This window comes from Oncorhynchus mykiss, chromosome 19, assembly GCF_057628025.1.
Source record: "Oncorhynchus mykiss isolate SJ-2025 chromosome 19, ASM5762802v1, whole genome shotgun sequence".
NCBI lineage: Eukaryota > Metazoa > Chordata > Actinopteri > Salmoniformes > Salmonidae > Oncorhynchus > Oncorhynchus mykiss.
The window spans coordinates 58,731,750-58,753,342 of NC_143040.1; the positions used below are offsets into that span (position 1 = coordinate 58,731,750).

Below are 21,593 nucleotides of genomic sequence, written 5' to 3' on the forward strand. Positions count from 1 at the left end.
GGCATTAACCCCGAAATCTTAAGTTTAGGCATTAACCCCCGAAATCTTAAGTTTAGGCATTAACCCCCGAAATCTTAAGTTTAGGCATTAACCCCCAAAATCTTAAATTTAGGCATTAACCCCAAAATCTTAAGTTTAGGCATTAACCCCCAAAATCTTAAATTTAGGCATTAACCCCAAAATCTTAAGTTTAGGCATTAACCTCGAAATCTTAAGTTTAGGCATTAACCCCCGAAATCTTAAATTTAGGCATTAACCCCGAAATCTTAAGTTTAGGCATTAACCCCGAAATCTTAAGTTTAGGCATTAACCCCCGAAATCTTAAATTTAGGCATTAACCCCGAAATCTTAAGTTTAGGCATTAACCTCGAAATCTTAAGTTTATGCATTAACCCCCGAAATCTTAAGTTTATGCATTAACCCAGAAAATCTTAAGTTTAGGCATTAACCCCGAAATCTTAAGTTTGTTATTAACCCTGAATGATTAAGATAAGGGTTCAGGTTTGGGATAGGCTTAAAACAAAAATCTCAAAAATAACTTTCTATCGCTCGATTTGAAATAGCAACCTTTGGAATCAGATGTCTGGCTAATCAGGGACAGAGGCAGATGCTTACACCCATCTACCATCCCCATCCCCAACGCCCTGGTAAAACCCAAACCTACTTGAAGGTAACAGTTGCCCTTAGTGGCGTGTTGCCCTGAGTGGTCTGTTTCCACATCATCTCCCGACGTCCTCAGCCATGGATGGACGTTGAATACTGACTTGTATCACAGGTGACCTGGCTGTATTCATTTCACTTTGTTTGAGCAATGTGCCAAGTGGCATAAAGCTAAGATGACACCTTTATGCAGAGCGTAGTACAGGTGCACTTTAATGGAGAAACGTGACTGTGTTGGGGAGAGATGGAATATCATAATCCATACACAAATATGGACCAGAAGAAGAACCAATGCAATTATGCATTTCTATTCCCAGTACATTTGCATACATCTTCCAAAGCACCATGAAGCAAACGTTTGGGTGACATTAGCACCTGGCTAAGTCTACATTTAGAAATCGTTTAAATAAATGTCATTTCACAGTGTCTAAAACTGTAAAGGTTTGACATCAGGCAATTACTCTCTCGATGAATCGTTGTGTGTGTGTTCATAAGAGAGAGTGACAGACAGACAAACCCAGGAGCCAGGCCCACAAAGTCAGTCTTCTCTTGGCACCTGGTAGTGCTTCTATCTCTGACTGTCTGTTTGTATCTCCTTTGCAGATGGAGGTGGATGCAGATGAGAAGCGCCATCGAACACGCTCCAAAGGTACCCGAGGTGCGTCTGCACTCTCCTCAACTCACTGAGGGTGCTACTCAGGGGGACCTTACCCCAACACACACACACACACACACACACACACACACACACACACACACACACACACACACACACACACACACACACACACACACACACACACACACACACACGCACACACATACGCGCACGCACGCACAAACACGCACACATACACACACACAGCTCTCTTATCACACATTCCAAACTATACTTCTCAGGACTCAGCTCTTCTCCTCCCACTGTCTCTCACCTCACCAGCCCTCCAATACCAGACATTATCCAGGCAGTCTATCCAGCCTAATATATCATGTTATTGTGCCTGCCTACATTGAATGTATTGTTTTTAACCCTGATGAAAGCATGATTTTATGATATAGTGATCACTCTTTTCCTTTCGCTTCCCCTCACTCTCTTTATTTTCTCCCCATCCCTCTCTCCCATCTCTCTCCCCTCTCTCTCTCCTCTTTCCCCCATCCCTCTCTCCCATCTGTCTCCGCTCTCTCTCTCCTCTCTCCCCCATCCCTCTCTCTCCTCTCTCTCTGCCGATCCCTTTCTCCCTTCCCTCTCTCCCCTCTCTCTCTCTCCCCTCTCTCTGCCGATCCCTTTCTCCCTTCCCTCTCTCCCCTCTCTCTGCCGATCTCTCTCTCTCCCATCTCTCTCTCTCCCCTCTCTCTGCCGATCCCTTTCTCCCTTCCCTCTCTCCCCTCTCTCTGCTTATCTCTCTCTTCCATCCCTCTCTCCCCTTTCTCTCTGCCGATCTCTCTCTCCCATCTCTCTCTCTCCCCTCTCTCTGCCGATCCCTTTCTCCCTTCCCTCTCTCCCCTCTCTCTGCTTATCCCTCTCTTCCATCCCTCTCTCCCCTTTCTCCCATCTCTCTCTCCCCTTTCTCTCTGCCGATCTCTCTCTCTCCCTTCTCTCTGCCGATCCCTTTCTCCCTTCCCTCTCTCTGCTTATCCCTCTCTTCCATCCCTCTCTCCCCTCTCTCTGCTTATCCCTCTCTTCCACCCCTTTCTCCCCTTTCTCTCTGCCGATCTCTCTCTCCCATCTCCCTCTCTCCCCTCTCTCTGCTTATCCCTCTCTTCCATCCCTTTCTCCCTTTTCTCTCTGCCGATCTCTCTCTCCCATCTCCCTCTCTCCCCTCTCTCTGCCAATCCCTTTCTCCTTTCCCTCTCTCCCCTCTCTCTGCCGATCTCTCTCTCCCATCTCTCTCTCCCCTCTCTCTGCCGATCCCTTTCTCCCTTCCCTCTCTCCCCTCTCTCTGCTTATCCCTCTCTTCCATCCCTTTCTCCCCTTTCTCTCTGCCGATCTCTCTCCCCCATCTCTCTTTCTCCCCTCTCTCTGCCGATCCCTTTCTCCCTTCCACCTCTCCCCTCTCTCTGCTTATCTCTCTCTTCCATCCCTCTCTCCCCTTTCTCTCTGCCGATCTCTCTCTCCCATCTCTCTCTCTCCCCTCTCACTGCCGATCCCTTTCTCCCTTCCCTCTCTCCCCTCTCTCTGCTTATCCCTCTCTTCCATCCCTCTCTCCCCTTTCTCCCATCTCTCTCTCGCCCCTTTCTCTCTGCCGATCTCTCTCTCTCCCTTCTCTCTGCCGATCCCTTTCTCCCTTCCCTCTCTCCCCTCTCTCTGCTTATCCCTCTCTTCCATCCCTCTCTCCCCTCTCTCTGCTTATCCCTCTCTTCCATCCCTCTCTCCCCTTTCTCTCTGCTGATCCCTCTCTCCCATCTCTCTCTCTCCCCTTTCTCTCTTCCGATCTCTCTCTCCCATCTCTCTCTCTCCCCTCTCTCTGCTTATCCCTCTCTTCCATCCCTCTCTCCCCTTTCTCTCTGCCGATCCCTCTCTCCCATCACTCTCTCTCCCCTCTCTCTGTCATCCCTCTCTCCCCTCTCTCTCCCCTCTCTCTCTGCCCATCCCTCTCTCCTATCCCTCTCTCCATTCCCTCTCTCCTCTCTCTCTATGCCGATCCCTCTCTCCCCTCTCTCTCTGCCTATCCCTCTCTCCCATCCCTCTCTCCCATCCCTCTCTCCCATCCCTCTCTCTGCCTGTATTTCTCAGTGCCTGTGGAACCAGCGATACCAGAGCTGTTCAGGTCAGTATTTCTGTTCACCTGCCTTTCCGGCTTCCCCCTTGTGAGTGAAAGAGGGAGAGATGGGGAGGGAAAGAGAGAGAGAGAGAGAGGGAGCGGGAGAGAGGCTGAGAGATGGAAGGCCACTAGGGCTGATAATGGATGTGGAGCACTCCCAGGCTCTCAGTGTGTAGTGAGAGATGAGCACTAAAATCACCTCTTCAGACAGGAGCGATGCCATTTACTCAGCATGCCACTTGCTTCTGCTTCCTCTCTCTTTTCTTCTCATCTCTTTCTTTCTCTCCCTTAGTCACTCCCTTAGTCACTCCCTTAGTCACTCACGTCTCTGTCATAATGACTCTTTCTCTATCTCTCCTCTTTTCTGTCTCGTATCTAATTTCTCTCTATTTTTCTATCTATTCTGACAAACCCTATCAGCAGTAAATAATGAACAAATCTAACTTTTTTAGAACCACTATAACTGCAATCTTTATCCTGGCTGTTCAAATGTTAAATCCTGTCAATACAGTGGCTGTAAGATGATCCTGAATTGACCCTTGCAGTGTGTTGTCCCACTCCCTACTAAGTTGATTAAATGACATGTGCTACACCATGAAACCAATTGATGGATCTCCCTGAATCTCCCTGAATCTCCCTGTATCTCCCTGAATCTCCCTGTATCGATGGACAACCCTACTTTGGTGTTCAGTTATCCACTAAGAGTTGTCTTGTGTACGTCTTGTATTTGGCCGTTTAAACCTGGTTCAAATATACTTTTATAAGATGAGAATTTCAGAACAGCATCATATTCATAATCTCATATATACAGCACTCTTAGAAAAAATGTGCTATCTTTAACCTTAAAGGATTCTTTGGCTGTCCCGATAGAACCTTTTGAAGAACCCTTTTTGGTTCCAGAAGGAACCCCTTCCACAGAGGGTTAGAAATGGAACCCAAAAGGGTACTACCTGGATCCAAAAATGGTTATCCTATGGGGACATCAGAATAATTGTTTTGGAACCCTTTTTCTAAGAGTGTACAGTATATAGGCCTATACCCATGTTTTTGATGTACTACTCTCAGATGTCCTCTACTTACTTTTATCCTTGGATATTATTTTGTCCTTCACAGGCTAGGAGAAGGTTTCTTCAGAGATAACATTCTGGGCCCACCTGTATCAATAAAGAATAGCCCACCTTGCCACCTACAGTATAGCTCTTTCAGATAGTGTGGCTACCCCATCTATACCTCTCTCTCTCTCTCTCTCTCTCTCACTTTCTTTCTTTTTTATCTATCACCATCTCTTCTTCTCTCTCTCTCTCTCTTTCTCTCTTTCTTTCTCTCTCTCTCTCTCTCTCTCTCTCTCTCTCTCTCTCTCTCTCCCTCTCCATGGGCTCCATCTCCCTATCTGCTTTCTCCACCGCTGCCTGCAGATATCAATTAATCAGCAGATCGATGGTCAGCCTATCTCCAGGCCGAAGCATCCATAATGCCAATAATGCTGCTCAATGGCGTCGCTCCTCAGAGAGCTGATAGTCGTCAGGACAAATACGTTTGATTTTGCGTGGTGGGTCTTGCTGGTCTGGGCAGATATGCCACTGTGATATTGTAAAGGGTTTTCTCCCATGCTGCCCAGCAGGAAATGCACACTTGTAGTGTATTAAGGCTTCTAAACTTTGTAATTTCCATTTTAAAATGTCTATCTTGATTTGCCCTAGAAAATAATTCCATAAATTCTAATCCACATATTAATTCACATTTCCTGTTGCTGCTGGATTATGTTCCTGCTGTAGCAAACTGGCTCAAATGAAGATCCTACATCTGTAGGTGGAGCAGTAAGACCAGACTGAAGTGTGGAGTACAATAAGAGGGCTCTACTGTACGTGTAGTGTTGGAGTAAAATAGGAGTGCATTGTTTCTAGAGTAAAGTTAGAGAGATGATACGATTGCAAAGGGGAGCAAAATCCAATAAAATCCAAGTGTGAAGTAGAAAACAGAAATTGAACTGAATATGTGTAGATCGATAGATGGAAAAAGAGAAAGAAGGGTGGAGAACGGTGAGTTGTGTGCATACTCAGTGATGGAAAAATAGAAGGGTGGAGAACGGTGAGTTGTGTGCATTCTCAGTGATGGAAAAAGAGAAGGGTGGAGAACGGTGAGTTGTGTGCATACTCAGTGATGGAAAAAGAGAAGGGTGGAGAACGGTGAATTGTGTGCATACTCAGTGATGGAAAAGGAGAAGGGTGGAGAACGGTGAGTTGTGTGCATACTCAGTGATGGAAAAGGAGAAGGGTGGAGAACGGTGAGTTATGTGCATACTCAGTGATGGAAAAAGAGAAGGGTGGAGAACGGTGAGTTGTGTGCATACTCAGTGATGGAAAAGGAGAAGGGTGGAGAACGGTGAGTTGTGTGCATACTCAGTGATGGAAAAATAGAAGGGTGGAGAACGGTGAGTTATGTGCATACTCAGTGATGGAAAAAGAGAAGGGTGGAGAACGGTGAGTTGTGTGCATACTCAGTGATGGAAAAAGAGAAGGGTGGAGAACGGTGAGTTGTGTGCATACTCAGTGATGGAAAAATAGAAGGGTGGAGAACGGTGAGTTATGTGCATACTCAGTGATGGAAAAGGAGAAGGGTGGAGAACGGTGAGTTGTGTGCATACTCAGTGATGGAAAAAGAGAAGGGTGGAGAACGGTGAGTTATGTGCATACTCAGTGATGGAAAAAGAGAAGGGTGGAGAACGGTGAGTTATGTGCATACTCAGTGATGGAAAAAGAGAAGGGTGGAGAACGGTGAGTTATGTGCATACTCAGTGATGGAAAAAGAGAAGGGTGGAGAACGGTGAGTTGTGTGCATACTCAGTGATGGAAAAAGAGAAGGGTGGAGAACGGTGAATTGTGTGCATACTCAGTGATGGAAAAAGAGAAGGGTGGAGAACGGTGAGTTGTGTGCATACTCAGTGATGGAAAAGGAGAAGGGTGGAGAACGGTGAGTTGTGTGCATACTCAGTGATGGAAAAAGAGAAGGGTGGAGAACGGTGAATTGTGTGCATACTCAGTGATGGAAAAAGAGAAGGGTGGAGAATGGTGAGTTATGTGCATACTCAGTGATGGAAAAGGAGAAGGGTGGAGAACGGTGAGTTGTGTGCATACTCAGTGATGGAAAAAGAGAAGGGTGGAGAACGGTGAATTGTGTGCATACTCAGTGATGGAAAAAGAGAAGGGTGGAGAACGGTGAGTTGTGTGCATACTCAGTGATGGAAAAAGGGAAGGGTGGAGAACGGTGAGTTGTGTGCATACTCAGTGATGGAAAAAGGGAAGGGTGGAGAACGGTGAGTTGTGTGCATACTCAGTGGGTGTTTTTGTGTCTTCTCAGCTGTCCTACACAAGGCTGTGATGGGAGTGGACACGTCAGCGGCAAATATGCAAGACATCGAAGGTAAAACGGTCTCCCTTTAGTCCTATTTTAGTTGTGGATTAACCATTTTCTCCACTTTTCACTAATGATTTTCCAAAAAATAAAACTAGAATATCCTTTATTGAAACAAATTCCGATAGCCTACCATGGTCATTTTCACAGCTCGGTTTGATGGACAGGTTAAAGCACAAATATTTATTCTCATCCCTTTGTCATTTGCATATTTACAGTGGGATATGCTAATCATATTTTATATTGTATAAGCTCTCCATAAATCTCCTTATAAACAGGCACTCAAAATGGAAGGATCTCTCTCTCTCCTCTTTAAAATACATGCCTGTGTTCTATTTCCTCTCCTTTGTTCTAAAAATACCAGGATCATTGTGAACTAATCCCATTTCCCCATTCGGACAAGGAGTGGGCTGCTGCCTTGCATAACTGGAAGCTTTGGGCTTCTACTAATTATGGCTTGGTAGAATCCCCCCATTTCAGATTAAGGCTGTGACTTTCCTATGAATATGTTTATGTATACATGTACAGTATGCTACTGTAACTAGCTTGTGGTTGTCATACTTTTATGTATACATATATGCCAGTGGTCACCTACCGGTCGATTGAGTTCGACTGGTCAATCTTTAAGACATTCCTAGACGATAACCACACATTTCTGTAGAAAATCCAAAGATAAAGGCTTGCGCTTTTTATTCGTGTTGTGCTGTAGGCGGTAGGTGCACTTGATTCAGAAGCCCTGCACACCTGGCAGGCAAAGTGTTCCCGTTTTGGACCATTTAATTTGTCTGAAAAGACAAACTCCGCCTACGCAGCGGACAGATAGCTCTGTGGCTAAATCGAGTGCGCCTACTGCGCTGGCCAATCGGATAACTCAAATCACTGTGCCTACAGCTTCCACGACCCTGGCCACAGCAAAGTTTGATAGGAGTCTACATGAGATTTCATCATTTAAAAAACCATGACCAGAGCCAGTCTGTCAAATAATACAGCGAAGAGCTGCTGTTTCTATGAGTGAGTTCATGTTTAAGTTTTTATTCAGCACTGTTTAACACTATTACAAAACATAAAATGCCCTTCGCCCTACTTCCACTAGCGCTGCAGCTGCAATGACTGAGTAGCCATGTGTATCGATAGTCCAATTATTATTAGCAGCTCGTCGTGTCTATTTTAATATTGAGGAATATTTCACTTTCTCTACGAACAACATGAATTTGTGCATGAGGCAGATGAGGTGCAACTCGAGTTTGGTCATCAGGTGAAAGACGGTGTCCTCTCTCTCTGGTCAGTCTCACCAGAGGAAAGGAGAGAGCAGGGACCGTGAGAGGCTGACCTTCTGCTGTAATCTACCTCCCCTGAGACTAATGCCGCGTTCAAAACAACTGGGAACTTGGAAATCTCTGACTTCAGTGCGTTCAAGACAACTAGGAAAGAAATGATATCCGACTGGAAAATCAATTTGAGTGGTCATCCAACTCGGAATTCCAAGTCAGAAACTAATAGAGCTCTGACTTTCCGACCTGAGGATCACTAACGTCATGATTTGACCTAGTTTTCTTTCAGAATGCCCAGTTGTCTTGGAAGCATGACCACCAGATTAGTGGCGGTAGGTGCCGTTCAAGATGAAGGAGGACGATAAAAAAAAATTGTGAGCATGGCCTTATTTCTATTACAGCATATTGGATGACTGTCATTCATATTCCATTCACCCAGATCAATGTAACAACGATAGGTTGAGGCTACTACATTATACTAACATTTTCCCTATACCCATCATGAGGGGGCTAAAACCTAGCCTATGAATAAAATAAGGTGCATATATGTAACTGATCTAGGGTGTAATCATTAGTCCAACAGTTGCAAATGATTGGACAAATTCAAGTATGTTTATCCCCATTTCATTCTGTTTACTTACGTTTAAGAAATATTTTTCAACCGAATCGGTGGAATGAATGCACCTGTGACCACACGCAAACACAGTTCACTTTCATTATAGCCACATACAAACAGCATGATTCCTGTGATCCTTCTTGCATCTATGCGCTCGCCTCCTCTCACCTTTTCCCTTCACTTGTGGACTTCAGTGTACAACACATCAGCTGTCTGTGACCAGGCAAAAAATACTTTCCAAGCCAAACCTTCATATCATACAATTGAACTGCTACACATCGTTGTCACCATATTAATGTCACAGTCAACATAGCCACAAGAACTAATGCCACGATCATAAAGTATAGTGTACAGTCAGCAGCAAGCAGTTTAGCAGTTACACTGGCGGCCCCTGGTGGCAATTTAATTAATAAAACTACAAGTTTACCTTGACTTGGAAGAGTTCCAGTGTTGGATACCTATAGCCAGCAAGCTAACTTAGCATCCCTCTCTGTTTGAGCCGGGTGTTTTAGTAGGCTAAACTAGCTAGCTGCATTCGCTAGCTAAGTAAGTGAAAGTTTTTAAAAAATACAACGAAATATAGCTAGCTCTCTCTTGTTGCTCCTTAATTTCTGAAGAAATTCATTTGAACTATTGTCTTTCTCTCTCTTTGAGTCAACTACTCACCACATTTTATGCACTGCAGAGCTAGCTAGCTGTAGTTTATGCTTTCAGTACTAGATTAATTCTCTGATAATATGATTGTGTGGACACCATGTCAGTTCATGCTGCAAGAGCTCTGATGGATTTGAGGATGTCACGGAAATTGTCATAATTACTGTGTAAGTCTATGGAAGGGGGTAAGAACCATGAGCCTCCTAGGTTTTGTATTGAAGTCAATGTACCCAGAAGAGGATGGAAACTAGCTGTCCTCCGGCTACACCATGGTGTTATCCTACAGAATGGTGTGGAGGCTAATGTTGACCTTCATTGCAAAACTGTGTGTTTTAATCAATTATTTGGTAACGTGATAATATTTGATATAGTTTTATCTAAAAAGGATAACTTTTTGAATTTCACTATATGATTTTTAAAAATGAATTTCAATTACGAGGATGGTCCTCCCCTTCCTCTGAGGAGGAGCCTCCACTGCCAGATGCATCAGTTAAGTAAAATATTAAAGCAAATTGTTTGCTAATTATTTCCATTTATGCTGATCTATTTTGTTATCAAAGCTCAAGTTTTGAAAAATAATATGGTCTGAGAATAACATTATTGACAATGCAAGGCATATAGCCAATATTCTGTGAAAAATGTATTAGGCCTACTGAACAAATGTAATTCCTACAGAACTATTTTTATAAGGTTAATATAAAAAAATTAAGTAATGTTTTTAAAAAATCAGCTTGTTTTGGTGACCACCAATGTATGCTAACTAGCTTGTGGTTGTCCTACGTTGGTACCGTATCATTACAAACACTATGCTTATGGATCATTAGGATATTACCACAGACTCCATCAGAATGATCACATCAACAGAAGGTTTGTTAGACTAAATGTGCATTTCTAGCTTATTAAATACAGGCAGAGTAGTTCTCTCCTCTTCGGCTGAAATGTTCAAAACAATTGAGGAAGGTGTATCATTACTAAACCTTAGTTAGGCCTGATAAAACTATGCAGTATTATGTTGGTGTGTATTTATCAGCTTTCCCTGGGGAATTGTTGTTCCCTGCACATGTGGACAGTTTTGGATGTGCGTACTGTTCTTTTGAACTGTCTTTACTAGCTACCTCTTCTAACTCTGTCCATGTTGAGACACAGGTTTCCTCTGTCTTCTGGTTAGTGAAATGAGAGAGCCGTTGTTTTAGAGCAAGCTTTAATCGTCGGTGTCAGAGCTAAAGCATGGCCATGCAGGAAATGATCCAGTTAATGAAACATTTTAATTATTCAACATCATTGTGGAATGTGATGACCGTGTCAGTGAATCCCCAACTTAACTATTCACAAGTCACACACACACACACACACACACACACACACACACACACACACACACACACACACACACACACACACACACACACACACACACACACACACACACACACACACACACACACACACACACACACACACACACACACACACACACACACTAAGATTTCCCAGAGAAATCTCCCACACTGGTCACGTGCCAGGCTTTCAATTGTGTGTGAAAGAGAGGAATTTGTCTGTTATAATTACTTGCCCTTGTATGGATGGGTTCATTACTCAAACTCCCTCAGAGGCTGGCAACCCGCTGGCTTAGGCCTGGCAGCCATCTTGGAAGTCACTGTATAGTTGATAGACAGCAGCAATCTGTACCATATTGATCTTTATATCAGCACAGAGAGAGTGAGAGAGAGAGGCGGTGGAGTATGGAGAACGCAGCATAGTCGTGCGGTATTTTACCATCTCTCTTTTCTCTCTTTCTTTCTCTCTCACAAACAAAGAAAAGACAGACTCCTCCTCTCATTGTGACGTGTCTATCCCACCAGCCAGTGCTTTGCTCAACGGATAATTCAAGATAAATAAATCAAACAAGGAAGGCTCAATCCATCAGCACACCTGGCTAAGACTTCCTTGCTCAAACACTCTCTCTCTCTCTCTCTCTCTCTTTCTCTCTCTCCTTATCTCTTGCTCTCCGCCCATCTTCCTTACTCTCCATCTTCCTTCTCCCTCACTCTCCTCTTTTTCTCTTCTCTCTGTCCCCCATCTCCCCCACTCTCATCCCCTCTCCCTTTCTCTCATTCTCTCTCACGTTCGTCAATCTCCGGCAGCTAATTTCTCCTTCAGATGGTGCCGCACTCATTTGCATTCTTATCAAAGTGTTCTGACTATCCGACAGAAGCTCTAAGAAGGTGGGATCATTAATATGTTAATTAGTCCCTTTCTCCGCTCTCTGCACAGGCGTGCCAGCGATATCCTCTCTCCTCTTGTTACGCTCACAGCAATTCACACAGCCTTTGAATGCGTGCTGCAGACTCAGAAATGCCATAATATAAGACTGTTCACACACCCTGGCAGATGGTTCCATGCAGTCCCAGTAAACCATGGTCTCTGTCTGTCTGTAGCCTGTTTTTACGAAATGACTAGGCTTCAATGGCTCTCTCTGTTATATAACTGCAGGGTCAGGAGTTTATTCATGGAGCTGACCAAGTGTAATAATGTCATTCCAACAGACATATCTTTGGTTAGAGGGTAATGGGGTGGGAATGTTGGATGGCAATAATAACAGGTCCATGGCAGGATAGTTTGGCCAGCCGTTTTAGATTAGTCAACTCTCATCATGTCTCAACACTGATAGATTATTGGCTGGCTGCTGTAATTAAGACAACAGAAATACAGCAGGATTCTCTCATGCCTGGTGTGGCTCACTCTTAGTGTGACTAAACATCACTAGACAATGTTCTTTTAGACAAAGCATTAATAGCTGAAGCTGTTAACATGGCATCCAGGGATTTGATGAAAGTCCCTTAGCTGCTAAAAAAATTAATTAAAATTGTATTTTTCCTCCTATTTTGTATAAAAAACAAATGTTAGTTACAGTTTATTTTTCTCTGAGAGCATGCATTGGATTTTTGGGGGCAATTCATCACGCATTAATTATCTGTGACGAAACCGGCAGTAGTTTTCATGGCATGAACCTGCCAAAGCATCAGGGCAGGGCAGTAGATCCCGCCCACTCAGGCCATACTTAATAATGACTCTCGCTTTGAACCCATTTAATGGCTGGAAGGTTGAGTGACAGACAGTGTCTATGGTGTCGGGGGTGGACACGCCCTTCTGGGACAAGGCTGGAAATACAGAGCGGTGGCAGCTAAATTACACATTAGGAAGGACCTCTAACTCGGAGGGAGGGAGGGAGGGATAATGAATAAAGAATGGATGTGAGACGAGAAGCAGTGGTTGAACCGCGTGGGTCCACAGAGCACAGAGATGATGTGAGCATGAGTAACACACACACACGCTCACACAAACACACGCACACACACACACACGCACGCACGCACGCACGCATGCAAGGCACGCACGCACACACACACACATACGCGCACACACGCACGCACACACACACACACACAAGCACGCACGCACGCACACACACACACGCACGCACGCACACACACACATGTACATTCTCTCACACACAGCTTTCATGCAGCTTTTATTTAATTCATCACATTCCCAGAGGGTCAGAAGTTTACATACACTCAATTAGTATTTGGTAGCATTGCCTTGAAATTGTTTAACTTGGGTCTAACGTTTCAGATAATCTTCCACAAGCTTCCCACAATACGTTGGGTGAATTTAGGCCCATTTCTCCTGACAGAGCTGGTGTAACTGAGTCAGGTTTGTAGGCCTCCTTGCTCGCACAAGCTTTTCTGTTCTGCCCACAAATTTTCTATGGGATTGAGGTCAGGGCTTTGTGATGGCCACTCCAATACCTTGACTTTGTTGTCCTTAAGCCATTTTGCCACAACTTTGGAAATATGCTTGGGGTCATTGTCCATTTGGAAGACCCATTTGCGACCAAGCTTTAACTTCCTGACTGATGTCTTGAGATGTTGCTTCAATACATCCACATCATTTTCTTTCCTCATGACGCCATCTATTTTGTGAAGTGCACCAGTCCCTCCTGCAGCAAAGCACCCCCACAACATGATGCTACCACCCCCGTGCATCACGGTCGGGATGGTGTTCTTGGTGTGTGTATTCTTGCTTGCAAGCCTCTCCCTTTTTCTTCCAAACATAACGATGTTCATTATGGTCAAACAGTTCTATTTTTCTTTCATCAGACCAGAGGACATTTCTCCAAAAAGTATGATATTCATCCCCATGTGCAGTTGCAAACCGTTGTCTGGCTGTTTTATGGCAGTTTTGGAGCAGTGGCTTCTTCCTTGCTGAGCGGCCTTTCAGATAATGTCGATATAGGACTCTTTTTACTGTGGATATAGACACTTTTGTACCTTTCCTCCAGCATCTTCAAAAGGTTATTTGCTGTTGTTCTGGGATTGATTTGCGCACCAAAGAATGTCTGTCTCTAGGATACTGAATGCGACTCCTTCCTGAGTGGCATGACAGCTGCATGGTCCCATGGTGTTTATACTTGCGTACCATTTGTTTGTACAGATGAACATGGTACCTTCAGGCGTTTGGAATTTGCTCCCAAGGATGAACCAGACTTGTAGAGGTCTACAATTTTCTTTCTGAAGACTTGGCTGATTTCTTTTTATTTTCCCATGATGTCAAGCAAAGAGGCACTGAGTTTGAAGGTAGGCCTTGAAATACATCTACAGGTACACCTCCAATTGACTCAAATGATGTCATTTAGCCTATCCGAAGCTTCTAAAGCCATGGCATCCTTTTCTGGAATTTTCCAAGCTGTTTAATGGCACATTCAACTTAGTGTATGTAAACTTCTGACCCACTGGAATTGTGATACAGTCAATTATAAGTGAAATAATCTGTCTGTAAACAATTGTTGGAAAAATTAGATGTCCAAACTGACTTTCCAAAACTATGGTTTGCTAACAAGAAATGTGTGAAGTGGTTGAAAAACTAGTTTTAATGACTCCAACCTAAGTGTATGTAAACTTCCGACTTCACTGTATGTAGAACATTTCTGCAAATACTGTCAATTTAATCACCTCTGCACACACCTAGTAATAAACAGAAAGACAAAAAAACATTCCATACACATGCACACACACGCACACACACACGCACGCGCGCACACACGCACACCACACTCACGCTCACACACGCACACACGCACACACACACACACACACACACACACACACACACACACACACACACACATATGCGCGCACACACACACACACTCACACATCGAGTGCCTGTCTGCCTCTCTGATTCGGAGAGCCTCCAATAACAGGCGAGAGAGCCCTAGAGTGAGAGAGATCCCACAGCTCAGACCCTTCATATGAGAGGAGAGTGGCTAGAACTGTGTGTCTCTACCAAGACACACATAGCCTTCTTCACAGTCTAGAGCAGCAAACCTCCCTGAGTAGCCACTCAAACCCAACAATTTCATCAGCAAGGACATCATGGCTGAAATACAATCGACATGGTGCTGATTTCACACCACTGTGTCTCTATGCTTGAGCAGCCAGGGTACCAGTATAACCCGTGTAACTGAACATCTTCTAACAATCTGCTTCTCATACCTACTCCTTCACTCTGATAGGAGAGAGGGGATGGAGAGATGATCTGTAAACCTGTTTCAGGTCCCTGTGGAGTCATTAAGTCAGATAAATGCTCTCAGTTCATCCCAGGCTGTTTTTCAGCCCCTCTAAAAAGGGGTGAAGGAAGGAGAAGCTACAAAGCCCAATTAGAGTGGAAGGAGAGAGTAATGGCTGTGTGACTGGCCACAGGCGTCCCCACTCTGTGACACCTCACAGGCTATACACTTGGGTTACCTAACTGGAGGCCCAAGGGTGATTTTATTTTGCCCCCCAAGTTTTCTGAAAACACCAGAAAATTATTGTTGGACATAAAAAAAAGCATTAATAGCTGATGCTGTTAACATGGCATACAGGGATTTGATGAAAGTCCTTTAGCTGCTAAAAAAATAATTTTAAATGGTATTTTTCCTCCTGTTTTGTAAAAAACATATGTTGGTTACAGTTTATTTTTCTCTGAGAGCATGCATTGAATTTTTGGGGGCAATTCATCACGCATTAATTATCTGTGAAGAAACCGCCAGCAAATCAGCTCCTAGTGATTTTAAATGAGTAAATCAGTTCCAAAGTATTCCCATGCATAGAAAGATATATGTGATCAGGGAAGATGGCGCATGAGGGGATGGCTGCTGTTTTATTGGCTCTTAACCAACCGTGCTATTTTGTTTGTTCCTTTGCAGTGTTCGTAACTTCTTTTGCTGCTACATGGTGTTGATGCTACCGTCTCTTATGACCGAAAAGAGCTTCTGGACATCAGAACAGTGATTACTCACCTCGAAATGGACTTAGAGTTTTTCTTTAATTGGTCGAATGGGAAGGATATACTCCAAAATCCCGAACAGGCCCTCATCCCCATCATTCGTTGGGGAAGGAAAATGAGATTTAGCGGTAAGAGATCAGGGTGCCTTGTGAGGATCAGGCAACGAGTGGCTAATCTGCCTTTGCCCTCCGTTCTGCTAGCTAGCATTCAATCGCTGGAAAATAAATGGGACGAACTGAAAGCACGTATTTCCTACCAACGGAACATTAAAAACTGTACTATCTTATGTTTCACCGAGTCGTGGCTGAACAATGCCATTAATAACATACAGCTGGGCGGGTTCTACACTCTATCGGCAGGATAGAATAGCCTTTGGTAAGACACGGGGCGGGGGCCTATGAACATTTGTAAACAATAGCTGATGCACGATATCTAAGGAAGCCTCAAGGTTTTGCTCGCCTGAGGTCGAGTATCTCATGATGATCTGTATACCACACTATCTACCGAGAGAGTTTTCATCTGTATTTTTCGTAGATGTTTACATACCACCACAGACAGATGCTGGCACTAAAACCGCACTCAATGAGCTGTATACCGTCATAAACAAACATGAAAATGCTCATCCAGAGGTGGAGCTCCTAGTGGCCGGGGACTTTGATGCAGGGAAACTTAAATCAGTTTTACCTCATTAAGTATGTTAAATGTGCAACCAGAGGGAAATAAACTCCATAAAGACCACCTTTACTCCACACACAGAGAAGCATACAAAGCTTTCCCTCATCCTTCATTTGGCAAATCTGACCATAATTCTGTCCTTCGGATTTCTGCTTGCAAGCTACAATTAAAGCAGGAAAGCAAGAGTGACTCGATCAAGTTACAGGACTGTTTTGCTAGCACAGACTGGAACATGTTCTGGGATTCCTCCGATGGCATTGAGGAGAACACCACATCAGTCACTGGCTTCATTAATAAGTGCATCGATGACATCGTCCCCAAAGTGACTGTAAGTACATACCCCAACCAGAAGCCATAGATTACAGGCAACATTCACAGTGAGGTAAAGGGTACAGCTGCCGAGTTCAAGAAGTGGGACTCTAACCCGGAAGCTTATAAGAAATCCCGCTACTCCCTCAGACAAACCATCAAACAGGCAAAGCGTAAATACAGGACTAAGATCGAATCGTACTAAACCGGCTCTGATGCTCGTCTGATGTGGCAGGGCTTGCAAACTATTACAGACTACACAGGGAAACACAGCCGAGAGCTGCCCAGTGACACGAGCCTACCAGATGAGCTAAATAACTTCTATGCTCGCTTCGATGCAAGTAACACTGAAACATGCATGAGAGCATCAGCTGTTCCGGACGACTGTATAATCACGCTCTCTGCAGCCGATGTGAGAGCCAGACGGATTACCAGGACGTGTACTGTATAACTGGCAAGTGTCTTCACTGACATGTTCAACCTCTCCCTGTCTGAGTTTGTAATACCAACATGTTTCAAGCAGACCACCATTGTCCATGTGCGCAAGAACACTAAGGTAACCTGTCTAAATGACTACATACCCGTAGCACTCATGTCTGTAGCCATCAAATGCTTTGAAAGGCTGGTCATGGCTCACATCCACACCATTATCCCAGAAACCCTAGACCCACTCCAATTTGCATACCGCACCAACAGATCCACAGATGATGCCATCTCTATTACACTCCACACTCTCCTTCCACACCTGGACAAAAGGAACACCTAACTGAGAATGCTATACATTGACTACAGCTCAGGGTTCAACACCATTGTGCCCTCAAACCTCATCGCTAAGCTAAGGACCCTGGGACTAAACATCTCCCTCTTCAACTGGATCCTGGACCTCCTGATGGGCTGACCCCAGGTGGTAAGGGTAGGTAACAACACATCCACCATGCTGAACCTCAACACGGGGGCCACTCAGGGGTGCGTGCTCAGTTCCCTCCTGTACTCCCTGTTCACACATGACTGCACGGCCAGGCATGACTCCAACACCATCATTAAGTTTGCAGATGACACAACAGTGGTAGGCCTGTTCACCGACAATGATGAGACAGGAGTTCAGAGACCTGACCGTGTGGTGCAAGGACAACAACCTCTCCCTCAACATTATCAAGACAAAGGAGATGATTGTGGACTACAGTAAAAGGAGGACCGAACACGCCCCCATTCTCATCGACGGGCTGTAGTGGAGCAGGTTGAGCGCTTCAAATTCATTGGCATCCACATCACCAACAAACTAACATGGTCCAAGCACACCAAGACAGTCGTGAAGAGGGCACGACAAAAGCTATTTCCCCTCAGGAGACTGAAAAGATTTGGCATGGGTCCTCAGATCCTCAAAAGGTTCTACAGCTGCACCATCGAGAGCATCCTGACTGGTTGCATCAGTACATCAAAGGGGCCAAGCTTCCTGCTATCCTGGACCTCTATACCAGGCGGTGTAAGAGGAAGGCCCTAAAAATGGTCAAATATACCAGCCACCCCAGTCATAGACTGTTCTCTCTGCGACTGCACGGCAACCATTACCGGAGCGCCAAATCTAGGTCCAAGAGGCTTCTAAACAGCTTCTACCCCCAAGCCATATGACTCCTGAACAGCTAATCAAATGGCTACCCAGACTATTTGCATTGCTCCCCCCCCCCCCCCCCCCTACGTTGCTGCTACTCTCCATTATTATCTATTCATAGTCACTTTAATAACTCTGCCTAAATGTACATATTACCTCAATTCTCAATTACCTCGACTCCGGTGCCCCCGCACATTGACTCTGTACCGGCACCCCCTGTATATAGCCACGCTATAATTATTTGTCTTTCTCGTCTCTTACTTGTTTGGGGGTATTTCCTTAAAACTGCATGGTTGGTTAAGGGCTTGTAAGTAAGCGTTTCACTGTAAGGTCACCCGTTGTATACGGTGCTTGTGACAAATAACATTTGATTTGATTTGATATACAAATGTCAGCAAGGCTTGAAATTATTATATTTTATTCAACAGAAATAGGCCATATTCAGTCCTCTGAGATAGCACACACACATGTATACACACACTTACCTACACACACGTACCTACCTACGCACACACACACACACACACACACACACACACACACACACACACACACACACACACTCGCACACACACACACACTCGCACACATACAACCGCGCACACACACACACACACACACACACACACACACATACACACACACACACACACAAAGAGGGAACTAGTTCCTGGGCCGCACAAGATGCTCAATAAATGAATGATGAGTAAATCTGTGAATTGTGAATAATTGATGGCAGCCGAGGTAACAAGCAAATGACTGGTGTTATTATTTGTTAATAAGACACTGTAACAGATTTAGGATCTTAATTTGACCTATATTGTCACAGAAAAAGAATCCGGAAGCAACAGGATTCGAACATTATTTCCATAATGTTACTTGATCGGCTGTAAGGCTATTAGCTGGCCAAAAGTAGGCTACATGAAAAGTGCAATACTGTTGATTTAACTGTGTGTTATTGTGGGTTTCATAGAATTTATGTAAATCACAAAGTTCTGGGATGCAGAAAAATTCTCAGAAACAAAATAGTGATCAAATTAAGATCCTACATCTGTAGATCATCTCTAACTGTCCCTCATTATCTCACACCCTACAAAACCATCCTCCATATTTGGAAAGCAGGATATCAAGATGCACAGTGCATACTGAAACACTGTTCACTCCCTAAAGGCCTTCGTGACTATTACTACCTTGGAGACGTTACCTAGCGCAGGGTTCCCACCCCACAAATAAAAAGTATTCAGACCCCTTGACTTTTTCCACATGTTGTTAGGTTACAGCCTTATTTTTATAAATGATGATAAAGTAAAAATAAATGTTTTTACATTTTCGCAAATGTATGTATAATAACAACTGAACTATTACATTTACATAAGTATTGAGACCCTTTACTCAGAACTTTGTTGAAGCATCTTTGGCAGCAACTACAGCCTTGAGTCTTCTTTGGTATGACGTTACAAGCTTGGCACACCTTTATTTGGGGAGTTTCTCCCAATCTTCTCTGCAGATCCTCTCAACCTCTGTCAGGTTGGATGGGGAGTACAGCTATTTTCAGGTCTCTTCAGAGATGTTTGATCGGGTTCAAGTCCGGGCTCTGGATGTGCCACTCAAGGACATTCAAAGAGTTGTTCCGAAGCCACTCCTGTGTTGTCTTGGCTGTGTGCTTAGGGTCGTTGTCCTGTTAGAAGGTGAACGTTCACACAAGTCTGAGGTCCTCAGTGCTCTGGAGCAGGTTTTCATCAAGGATCAATCTGTACTTTGCTCAGTTCATCTTTAACTCGATCCTGACTAGTCTCACAGTCCCTACCGATGAAAAACATCCCCACAGCTGCCACCACCATGCTTCACCGTGGAGAAAGTGCCAGGATTCCTTCAGATATGACGCTTGGAATTCAGGCCAAAGAGTTCAATCTTGGTTTCAACAGACCAGAGAATCTTGTTTCTCATGGTCTGAGAGTCTTTAGGTGCCTTTTGGCAAACTCCAAGCAGGCTGTCATGTGCCTTTACTTAGGAGTGGCTTCCTTCTGGCCACTCTACCATAAAGGCCTGATTGGTGGAGTGCTGCAGGTTCTTGGTCACCTCCCGGACCAAGGCCCTTCTCCCCCGATTGCTCAGTTTGAATGGGCGGCCAGCTCTAGGAAGAGTCTTGGTGGTTCCAAACTTCTTCCCTTTAAGAATGACGGAAGCGACTGTGTTCTTGGGGACCTTCAATGCTGCAGACATTTTTTGTAACCCTTCCCCAGATCAAATTCTTTGCAAAATCCTGTCTCAGAGCTCTACGGACAATTCCTTCAACCTCTTGCTCTGACATGCACTGTAAACTGTGGGACCTCATATAGACAGGTGTGGGCTTTTCCAAATAATGTCCAATCAATTGAATTTACCACAGGTGGACTCCAATCAAGTTGTAGAAACATCTCAAGGACGATCAATAGAAACAGGATGCACCCGAGCTCAATTTCGAATCACATAACAAAGTGTCTGAATACTTCTGTAAATAAGATATTTATCTATTTATTTATTTTTTAAATACATGTTAGTGAAGGAAGGATGATCTTGGTGAAGGAGAAATGCTCACAAACAGGGATGGAAACAGATTTGTGCACTAAATTTGAGAGAAATATGCTTTTTGTGCATAAAACTTTACATGTTGCATTGTTCAGTGTATACATGTAAACGGTATATATACACACACACATATAACACTACCGTTCAAAAGTTTGGGGTCACTTAGAAATATCCTTGTTTTTGAACGAAAAGCCATTTTTTTATCCATTAAAATAACATCATGTTGATCAGAAATACAGTGTAGACATTGTTAATGTTGTAAATGACTATTGTAGCTGGAAACGGCTGATTTTTAACAGAACATCTACATAGGCGTACAGAGGCCCATTATCTCCAACCATCACTCCTGTGTTCCAATTGCATGTTGTGTTAGCTAATCCAAGTTTATCATTTGAAAAGGCTAATTGATTAATAGAAAACCCTTTTGCAATTACGTTAGCACAGTTGTTCTGGTTAAAGAAGCAATAAAACTGACCTTCTTTAGGCTAGTCGAGTATCTGAAGATTCAGCATTTGTGGGTTCAAAAAGCTTGAAATGGCTAGAATCAAATAACTTTCTTCTGAAACTCATCAGTCTATTCTTGTTCGGAGAAATGAATGCTATTCCATGCAAGAAATTGCCAAGAAACTGAAGATCTCATACAACGTACTACTCCCGTCACAGAACAGCGCAAACTGGCTCTAACCAGAATAGAAAGAAGAGTGGGAGGCCTTGGTACACAACTG

The 21,593-nt window shown here is 44.1% G+C and overlaps 1 protein-coding gene across 11 annotated transcripts in view; it reads left to right on the forward strand.

The window, feature by feature from the left end:
• Window positions 1–21,593, forward strand: part of LOC110498066 (myelin transcription factor 1-like protein) — a 164,566-nt gene that overhangs the window by 69,184 nt on the left and 73,789 nt on the right. For 4 of the 11 annotated variants that reach the window (XM_090211462.1, XM_036955008.2, XM_090211464.1 and 1 more), the window contains exons 3-5: window positions 1,264–1,309; window positions 3,395–3,428; window positions 6,780–6,842. In XM_090211462.1, the coding sequence (XP_090067588.1) occupies window positions 1,264–1,309; window positions 3,395–3,428; window positions 6,780–6,842 (143 nt within the window). Of the gene's footprint in view, window positions 1–1,263; window positions 1,319–1,760; window positions 3,429–6,779; window positions 6,843–21,593 lie in introns of those variants that run through there. The other 7 variants (XM_036955007.2, XM_036954998.2, XM_090211460.1 and 4 more) reach the window with 5 other exon arrangements.